At 41.1% G+C, this 10,990-nt stretch overlaps 1 protein-coding gene across 1 annotated transcript; it reads right to left on the minus strand.

The window, feature by feature from the left end:
* Window positions 1-4,809: 4,809 nt before the first annotated feature.
* Window positions 4,810-10,242, minus strand: LOC104269807 (carbohydrate sulfotransferase 9-like; the record flags this gene model as incomplete). Its single annotated transcript, XM_009868868.1, has 2 exons — window positions 4,810-5,905; window positions 10,172-10,242. Coding segments are annotated over 2 exons (1,167 nt in total), but the record flags the coding sequence as incomplete, so codon positions are not given.
* Window positions 10,243-10,990: the final 748 nt, after the last annotated feature.

Here is a 10,990-nt window from a genome sequence, read left to right on the forward strand (position 1 = left end):
GTGTAGTAATTTATGGTCTGATTTCAGACTTGGGGTTCTGAAGGCCAAATTAATTTAGTTTTGAAAACATCACAGCAGTTTATAGAGCTGATAAACTAGTATTAAAATTACAGTTAAAAAGACTTATCTGATGTATTGTTAGCCTGAAGGCACGCATGACAAAGACTTTTATATATAACCTACATACACAATACAAAGATCTTGTACAATGTTCTCCTCTCAGACTTGTGCAAAGTGTCATGTTGTAATTTTCATTTAAATTTACTCCACATTTAAAATTAAAGTGGCGATCTCCAATGACACATCACCAAACTAGAACAGCCCGAGGCAAGAATAGCTCCAATAAACTTGGCCTTTTGGGGGAGTTACACCAGGAGACATTTTGAAGAGGATGTGCCATGCTTGATTGCACTGGGGCAGCACACCTCTGACTTCCAGCAAGCAATAGTTTACCAGCAGTTTTAGAAGAGATGGGGGTAATAATACCTGTGTCAGAGCCTTGCAAGCTAAATCCTACATGGATAAACGAAGCTGCTTTATGTGGATGAATATATCAAGATTTGAGAATGTACACCTATGGTATTTAATGTATTTTAAAAATGTATTTATAATTCAAAATATTTTTATTATTAAATAAAATAATTTTATTTTATTTTAATACTGATTCATTTTAGAAGAAAAGGAAATGTGGAAGATGAGTTTCCAAAAATCAAGTTGTTTTCTTCATGAGAGGAGCATGACTGTCTGGTATTTGGAAGATATAAATGAGCCAAGAGAGCATTCCCCTCCTCCTCCAGCTCTCCCATGGTCTCACTGTAATGCCTTTATAGCACATTTGACTTGCCCTGACAACCTACTTGTGATAGAAGTGCTTAGAGATCTTCAGATGAAGAAATGCTCATAACTAAAAAAACATTTACTGTAATGAAGCCCCTTAAAAGAGGCTCTGCATGCTGCAGCTGATGTCTAGTATAAGTGTAATTGCACTAAATGCTGTGTATTTTCATTCCTCTTCTGCATATGCTCAATATAATTTTCTGAATAAAACAAACATCTGTGCACAGTTGTGGAGGTGGGATTTTATACTAGCTATAGCAGATGACCTTCAGTTTTTGTTTTTGCATAACAGTCTTACAAAATATAAGTTGTTACAACCCAACCCCAAACTTCGACCTTTTAAAATTTACTTTTAAAAATAGAGGTTATCTTTTATGCTGCAAATTATGCTTTTATTTCTTATAATCCCATAAGTCAGATATCACAGTCCCACTTCAATTATGCTGAACTCTTATGTTAATTTTAAATCATGTAACTTAATTCCTGGCAAAGCAGGCTGGTGATTTTCTAAATGTGGTTAATGAGGCAAAGTACAATCTAGATCCTGCTACTGAGATCATCTGAATCCCTTAGGTCACTGAAGATTACTATGGAGAGGCTCTTCTTTACAAAAGTCTGGGTTAGATTTTCAAAAAATGAATTTCTAAGTGCAGTTAGAGGCTATGAAATTTGAAGTTGAGCATACAAAGAAGTTAAATTACTTTCACTAGAGCCATAGAACAACAGTGCGGCTAAAACAATTGTACTTCTGTGCAGATTCATGCTTTGAAGGCCTTAAGTAGTGTCCTCCCCTTTTAAATCACAAATGCAAACTGTACCAGATTTCCAAGACGACAATCCAGGGACCTTATGTCTACGTCCATGGATGCACGCAAATCAATGTCATTTTCCCTCTCATTTGCAGAAGCCAAACATTGGCTAATACCTTCTTTCAACCTCCCCCTTGGCTCAAACAATAGCTTTATCTAAGACCAGTTAATAGATGAAATCTTATGAGACTGAACAGCTTTTTCAGTGCAACTGAATCACATCACCCCCCGAATCTCTGTCATTCCCTGATCAGATAGGTTGAAATCTGTCACTAAAGCAAGTTCAAAGTGAAGCTCAAGTTCTTCAGAGACTTTGTCATTTACTATGATTTAATTCTCTTAATTAAAGAATTCATACAAAACATATATAAATTTGCCTCCATTCTTTATTAACATTAACATGTTAAACTTTTTTCTCATACCTTTTTTTTTAAATACTGGTACATGAATAATTTTTTGTCTGAAAATTAACAATTAATTAACACACATCCACAATAGACAAGACAAAGCAAATACATAGACAATCAAAGGCTGGTGTACATTTATTTTTTATTTAACATCTTCAGTGTCCTCTGTAGAAGGCAAGAAAGATTCATCCAGGATTCAAGGTGGGAATCAATACTTACAAGAGCAGAGACTCTAGAGAGCTCTGCTGCATCTGTGGAAAGGATGCTTTTTACACCATGAACAAATCCAAGTGAAATCTAAGGCAGTTTTCACATAAGTTAGGAGGTCGGATGACATAAGACCAAAACTCTGTCAGGACCTGTTCTTTAATGTCCTAATGCGTAGCCCCACTTGAGAGCAATAGTCACGAAAGTGCATGGCCAAATTAAAAAAAAACAAACCAAAAAACAAAGCACAAAACTCCCCAAAACCTGCTGGGTGAAGATACATGGAAACTCAGAACCAGCCATGGTGCCCATCATGGTGACCAGCACTGAAGTGCCAGTGTACTGGTGTCCAGCATGGCAGTGATTGCAAGGAACCAGCTCTCCAGCAAGGTGTCCCAGGGGCTGAGCCCTCAGCTGTGGAGGCAGCTCCCCCACCACAGTGCCCTAGGCAGTGCAGTTCCAGGGCTCCCTGCTCTCCGACAAAGCCTGCAGGAAAATCAGGAGGGATTTCTGCCAGGGAAGGTGGGAGTCAAACACCATCTTGAGCCTAAAGGGGGAGATTTAGGGACATGTTGTTCACCTGAGGAAAGGTATGCATTGGGGCAGTTCTGGGGTGATCACCTGTGGGCCCATCTAGGCACAGCAATCCCTCACACAGGCAACACCGTGTGTGTTTGCCTGTCCAAGACATCCCTGCACCTCCTCATCCTCGCTGAACATCTGCAGCTCTCCACACCTCCTGGTGATGATGGCCTGTGGGCTTTTTCCCTCTCCTCCTCTTTGCTCTAGGGCACAAGCTGGCTTTGGCTACAGGTGCCGCCAGTCACACTCAGCACCATCTCCAGCCTAGTATGCTTTTACTTTTCCTCCTTGGAGCAGCTTGTCCTGCCACAAGGAGAGACGCACAGAATCTGCTCATTTACACACTGACATTGTGAAGCCTGCTAGTGGGCTTTTTCCCTCTTCTGAGGAGAAAACTGAGGGAGAAACAAGCAGTGTGAGTGTGTGAGAAATGGTCTTCCCTTTCAGCAGGGATCCACAATTACTCCTGCGGAAGAACTGAAGCTATCCATTTGCCTCAGGTGAGAGAAAGGACAGCACTAGCACTAGCTGTGGTGAGCAGTGGCTGGGAACAGAGAAAAAGGAAATTTTACTTACATCAGCTTCCTGCCAGACTGTTTCCTTCTTCTTCAACTTACTACAACAAGATGCTGGAGCAGGATGCCCCAAACCACTCCAGGAAACAAAGAATAGGTGTCATCTTTATTTTGGAAGGGCATAGGGATTTCTCCCTATTACTTTTGCAGACATTTGTCCTTTTCTTAGGACACCATGGCCATCCATCCTACCATGCCATGCGCTCCTGCAGGGGGCAGGAATGGCCACATGCATTGGCCAGACAGCACTGGAGAAGGAAGAGGGAAGAGGAGGAAAGAAGGTACTTTTTCCTTTTATAACCAGGACTGTAGGACTCAGGACACAACCGCCTCTAGGACCAGTCACCAACCCACCCCTGGGGTTTGCTGGCTGGTGATAAGACTGGAGGGAAAGCAAAACACAGGAGGCTTCAGGAAGGCCTGGGGACAAAACCAGTCCATGGATTTGGGAGGCAATACACCTTCTGTGTAATCAATTACTGGGAGCTGAGCTGGTGATAGGACCCTGGCCGACCAAGAGCGGTGAGAGCAGTTGCAATGAAGCTGCTTCTCAGTACAGACCTTATAATATCCCACAACTATCACTATGAGACTTTGCCCTATCACTAAAGATGAAGACTGTCTTGAATATTAGGCTCATGGTATGTTTCATGTGGTTGACTCCATTGTAAATTAGTATGTCATTTTAATGTCTGTGGCAGTTCTTTGAGAGGAAGGTCATGTCTGTCAACTCTAGCGCATCATTCAAAATGGGGTAGTGAACCAGGATTTCAGATCATAGACTTACTCAAATTTACTCCACTCAGCAGTTGAGCTGCTGTGTTATTTGCAGTTTTACGCATTTGTATTCAAGAGCATCCTTCACTAAAACCAACCAGGTTTAAAGCCAGTTCTAGTCTAATAGTAATCAAACAGCCAAGCCTTGCAACTGAGAACACTGCAAGCATTTTTGGAAATTAGCCAATAATTCTTTATTAATAAGTGACAGAAAGTAAAAAAATACATTAAAAATAGTTTAAAAAAATTTATAAAGCAGACACACCAAAAAAGAAGCATGTTACTCTGAGTGCTTTTTTCTTAAACCATTAAAAGAACATTTTGTAAGACAATGCAACAGCTGGCCGTGCTACTGCTTCCACAGTATAATCCATAATGGCAAAAGCAGCTTTTTTCAGGCATTTTAGTGCAATTCACGCTGTTTAGAGGTCTTTTTTTTGTGCATTCTCCTATAATTTAATGTCAATTGGTATCATTCTAGCTTATAAAATCCCCACTAAGCCAAGACAACTCCACTTAGCAGTAACTTTTTTTCCTTTCAGGGCTAATATCAAAATGGTTGTTTTGAATACCAAAATGATAAATACCTAATAGAAGCCTGAAGCTATTCTGATGCTATACAATTGGTGATGTATAATTGAACATTAAGTAATCCAAGTAGTAGAAGTCATAGGTCAGCTGTCTCTCCTCCTTAGACAATTCCTTTAAGTATTGCCTCACTACTTCTGCACTTGTTCTTTCATCAGAGGAATGTCTGTCTTTGAATTTAGGAAACTTCAGCTCAGCTGGAGAACCTACCAGCTGCAAAAAGTAATTGGCATCTTCTTCCAGGGTTTCAAACTTTCCTATAAAATCATAGTTGATGAGGCAGGGATAGCAGAGCTTACTGACTTGTTCCCAATGAATGTCCATTCCTACTGGGCGATGGGAATCTAACAAATATTGGATAAATTCCTTGAACTTAACTCCCGATCCTGTTTTCAATGCCTCTTCATTTGCATTATGTCTATACTTTTTAATTATTGCCTTCCCAAATACTGGATGGTAATAGCTGTTTGGATGTTCAAACTTATCCCTGAAAGCAGATACCAGTCTTTCCATAGGATCACGTACAAATATAGTCTTGGTGTACGTGTTCAAGCGTGTGTATATCCCTTTTAGGTCATAACTATCCAGTTTCCTTAGATGTTTTCCATAGTGCACATCGTCATGGGAAATGTTGTGTACTGAGGTCGCGAGTCCATTGAGCACCATGAGGACCCTTTTCCAATTGGAGCAGCCTGCTTTTGGCACTTCACAGTACAGGATCTTGTGCCTGTCCTCCACATAAATTCTTGACACCAGGTGCACAAGATGGGTTTGCAGCTTCTTTCTGCTGTTATACTTCTTACAGAAGTTCTGCAGGAAGGACCTGCGCTTTTCCTGGATGCTAGCCACGTCCTTCCACTTGTCACCCTTGACTAATGTCTTGTTTAAAGGGTGCAGGGCAGGAGGTAAATACATACCTCTGAACTGGCTGAGAGGTGCCTCACTCATCTGCTGGTCAGACAGTTGGCTCACCAAGGATGCAGCCACCACACTGAAAGGGTCAGCCTTGCCCCACCAGTGCCTGCTGCCCGAGACGGCTATCTCATGCTTACTGAGGCCAGGAAGAGCATTCCTGTTCCATGCTGTTCTCCTCGGCATCCCTGGTGGTGGGAGCATGAAATCCTGCAAACATGGAAAGGAGCAGAGCTTACAACACTGTGACAGCCCAGCCTAGCCCATTCATACCACAACAGCAGCAAGGATGGCAGTGCATGCTCATGACCAAGCCACATTTAGTTCAACAAAGCCTCTTTTTAACCGCTTGATCGATAACGTGATTTAGCAACAAGTTGGGCTAAGTACTGAAATACATGCTCTTTAAGCTTACCTGTTAGTGCACATCAGGTCTTTCTACAAAAATAAATAGCTTCAGTCACACTCTTAAAGAAATCAGAAGAGGTTCATATGGGGAGACTGACAGTCCTGGTAGAAGTGACCAGGTGTTTTTCTCTACCAACGCTGTGACAGCGCTGGTCGGGTTGCACAGCTGCTAATGAGGCGCACTGGCATGGTCACATAAACAGCTGCTGCTGGTTCTGCTTCCACCACTGTGACTTGGAGCAGGCCTTGTCCCCACGGTGGTAGGGGACAGACCTAGGGCTCCTAAATAGCTGACATCAGTGAGTTTTGAGCGGGACGTAGTGACACAAAATCTTTCCTCCAAAAGGGTCCTATTCCTGTCCACCTACAGATAGATTATGGAAGTGGGATGCACTGGACTGCATGCACATATAAGTATTTGCAACACAGATGCCTGCACCTGAGCCAGCTGCTTTCACAGCTGATAAGACAAAATAGATGCCTTTAGAGCCTATTCCATCTGACTTATTTAAACATCAACATTAATGACATCAACTAACTAAACATCAACTAGTGACCCTGCAAAGAATGTGAAAAGACGAGACTTTCCTCTCAAACATCTCTTTTGTCCTCAGCCACTGTGCAACCCATGAGCTTCAGAAATGGCAAAACTTGGACCTGTGTTTTATCGTCAAATTCTCCAGGGTCTTGTATCATGCCAGTTGACTTCTTGCAGCTTGAATATTTCTACTTTCTCATTCCTGAGTCAATCCTTGTGTGTCTACTAAAGCTTGTAGCTTTTCTCCTGTCAGAAGGCAATCCTGCTGCACTGGGACATCTATACAGCCCCCTACATTCATCACGCTTCAGGAGAGGGGGGATGCTGTCAACAGGCTTTTGAACATCCTGTTGCAAATACCAGATAGATCAACAATTAGACGGACACATATTCACAGACTACCTGACTACTTTCATAAGTCTAACTTTTTTGGAAACCTACATAAAAAGAGTCTTCCACCATAAACTGATTAAACATTTACTGGAGAGTTGATTTGTGGACTGCCAGACCATAAGTGTGGGTTGGCGGGGATGGGAAAGTTCATAGGCCAACTCAAACAGGGCTGTTAAAAATTCAGAGGAATAATGTAAGAAAGAGTAATATAAGGAAGTCAATTTGAATTTCAGTTTGAAATAAAGCCTATGGAAAAGCAATGTGAAGAAAAGTTAGCCTATCTTGCAGTGTAATAATTTCCAAAAACAAACCCAGGGAATCAGGCTATCCTGTACCGGCAAACTACTGACAATCAGGTCTTTGTTTGCACTGAACTGGGTGAAATGAATTGGTGAAAGTAAATAAAAGAACAGAGCCATGGAAGACTTGAACATCTGTGAGAGGGGGCATGTTGGTGTTTCTAGAGATGCAAAAAGATACTTAAATTCTTCCAGTTTGACATGGTCTGGTTTTTTTAATATAATTTGTTTCTTTTATTCTGTTGTCTAACATTCCATTCTTTAAAACAAATAAAACACATGTACCTAGAGATTTATTCAGGAGCATTGTTAGTGTGTAATAACAGAAGGTAGTACTAGTAGTAAAACATGGGATGACTATGAGTCTAATGGGAATTTCAGCATCACAGTGTATGATGACTTAGAGTGCTACTGCAGAACCAGATTTACAAATAAATTAAATGCTTTGACCTTAAAAGGAAACTAGTAACTTAATAAGGTGTTGGGCAGGGAGAAATTTTATGAAATACAAGGGCAAGTGTAGAGTCTTATATCTATGAAAGAACAGCCCCGTGTACCAGTACAGTTTGGGGACTGAGCTGTTGAAGAGCAGCATAGGGGAAAGGGACCTGGGGGTCTTGGTGGACAGCAGGATGACCATGAGCCAGCAATGTGCCCTCATGGCCAAGAAGGCCAATGGCATCCTGGTTTGTATTAGAAGGGAGGTGGCTAGTAGGTCGAGATAAGTCCTCCTGCCCCTCTACTCTGCCCTAGTGAGGCCACATCTGGAATATTGTGTCCAGTTCTGGGCCTCTCAGTTCAAGAAGGACAGGGAATTCATTGAGAGAGTCCAGCGCAGAGATGATGAAGGGAGTGGAACATCTCCCTTATGAGGAAAGGCTGAAGGAGCTGGGTCTCTCCCTTAGCTTGGAGGACGCTGAGGGGTGACTTCATAAATGTTTATAAATATGTAAAGGGTGAGTGTCAGGAGAACGGAGGCAGGCTCTTCTCAGCAATGTCTGATGATAGGACAAGGGGCAACGGGTGCAAGCTGGAGCACAGGAGGTTCCACAAAAATATTAGGAAAAGCTTTTTCACTGTGAGGTGTTATTGAGCACTGGAACAGGTTGCCCAGAGGGGTGGTGAAGTCTCCTTCTCTGGAGACATTCAAAAGCCATCTGGACGTGTTCTTGTGTGACCTACTGCAGGTGATCCTGCTCAGGCAGGGAGGCTGGACTAGGTGATCTTTTGAGGTCCTTTCCAACTTCTAACATTCTGTGATTCTGTGAAGGTGAAAATTAAAAATAGAGGATACACAGAAATCAAGTACGTAATACCAGGCTCTACAGACATAGGAATAAAGTTACAGTTCAATGCTCTGTGTAACTTTATAATTTAGAGGACAATCTCCAGTGATATGTGACTGTACTAGTGTTCCCCAATGCAGAGAAAAAGAGGGCAGCAGTACCTCATCACTTCCTATGGCCTGTAATCTGAATTTAGTAGTCTACGTCAGGAGGTATTTCAAAGACACAAACCATCTGAACTAGTGGAAGATGCGTTGGATCCACCACGCCAGGAGGGAAAAGGACAGACTGAAAGAAGTGTGATCTTGATTTTGTTTTATTTCAAGCAGTCTGCCTGAGATCCAGGACCAAACTCAGGAGATAACCTAAGGAGCTGTGAATCCAGCTGTAGGAACCACTACTGAAGGATCTTTCATGGGATTAAAGATTTTGGAGAAGGATGGGCAGAACTATTCAGAGAAATCTCAGGTACCATCCTAAAAGAACAATATAAGCACAATGGAAGTAACTTGAGAGGTGCTTCCTCCAAGCAAGATTAGGTAGAAGAAGAAAGAACATATTAGGGTTAAAAAGTCCCAAACAGAAGGAAAAACAACAACAAAAAAGACCTAGGGGAAAAACAATGACATGGGAAGTTCTGAGGACAAAAAAGTACCTAAGTATTCAAAATATGGTTAATTGCTTGCCCTCCCCACTTTCCCTTCTCAGTGACACACATATTGAATATTGGCTAATAAATATCATAACCTCCATGACAGATAGTATATGTGCACTAAATGCTGGCTGTAACTTTATCTAAGAATAAGAATGAATAGTGATAACTTTCAAAGGCACAAATGGCTGTCACGTTGCTATGGAAGTTTTCCAACTTGGAAAAAAAAAAAAAGAAGAGAGATCAAACCTTCTTACGCACTTGCCTGAGTAACTAGGTTAGTAGCTAGTAAGAGTGGGATGAATGAAGGGATGAATCCAGCTGCCTGGCATGAGAGACGACCTCCGTGGACACCTCAGACAGATAAAAGACTGTCTTTGAGACATATTGACAAGATATGCAGCAAGTTGTGTACATTTAATCTGAGAATTAAAATCTAGTGAAGTGTTGCACCTTTGCCAGTAATTATGCAGAGTGCTTTGCTCTTTGTCTGCATTAACACACTTGAAATGAAATCAAGAAATGGTTATGAGTCCAATTTAGAAGAATAGGCACATCACCTCTGCCTCTCTTTAGCTAAGCAGGAATTAAAGATATTTAAAAATCAGTTTAAATACAAGGAAAAAAAGGAAATTAATGGTGTGATAACTGACACTCAGGGAAGCTGCTGAATCAAATGGCATTTATGAGTCATCAGTGGGTTTGTGGATATTTTTTTTGGATATTACTATTCCTGGGGAGTCTCAACTCCTCTTCATCCACAAAAGGATTTCTCCTCACTGGAAAAATAAGTAGCCAATAATTTCTTTTACACACTTTGAAGCTGTCCTTTACTTTAACACCTTCACAAGCCACTGATGTAGAAGAGATTGACTATTGCCAAGAACCGTTAAGACTCATCCAACTACACTTTGTGGTGGTTTTACAATGCACGGGTGGGATTTCATCTAGACAGTTTGCAATCAAATCAACCTGCCATGCAAAAAGATAATGACATATTGGAAAGTATGGTATTCCAGGGCTGATTTACAAAGATTTAATGGCCTGCAGTGTAGACAGTGCTGTGTTTCCTAAATGCTTTAGTGCTGCATCTGCATTTTTATTAACAAGAATAGTAAAATTAAGTGAGCTCAATAAAAAACATAGGGCAAAGAACAGTGGAGGAAAGAAATATTCTGTTTTACCATGCTTTTCTGTGTTGTTAAATAACTACACTGTAAGTACTAGTAATGTATGGTTTGGTTCTCAACATCTAGCTAATATGTCTTCTGTCTAAAACACACTTCCTGAAACAGTTTTCTAAGATGCTTCTTAGGAGCAACTGTATGGGACCCTACTGTATTCTGCTTTTTACTGTGGCTTGCTGTTGACTGTTGCAGATTTCAGTGTCCTGAGGAGTTTCTCAGCATTATTATACTAAATAGCTGATATAGGTGCTCTGCAAACATATGGATATTCAACAGTGATAAAAACTTCATTCCTTAGGACAAGAACAGGTTGAAATATTTTTTAGCAGATGAAATTTGTGAAAAACAATTATTTACAATGAAGGAGCATTTGGTTTTTTTTGATCAACCCAGGGAGGGGTTCTGCAGTATGTACTCACAGAAACCTACCCACAAGAAGCAGCCAAGCCCTCTCAGGGATGAAATTACAGGAATTTGAAATACATGCATGGAATATATTCCATCTTCACTTACATCCCACTCCTCTGGTAGTA

This window comes from Apaloderma vittatum, unplaced genomic scaffold (assembly GCF_000703405.1).
Source record: "Apaloderma vittatum isolate BGI_N311 unplaced genomic scaffold, ASM70340v1 scaffold20854, whole genome shotgun sequence".
NCBI lineage: Eukaryota > Metazoa > Chordata > Aves > Trogoniformes > Trogonidae > Apaloderma > Apaloderma vittatum.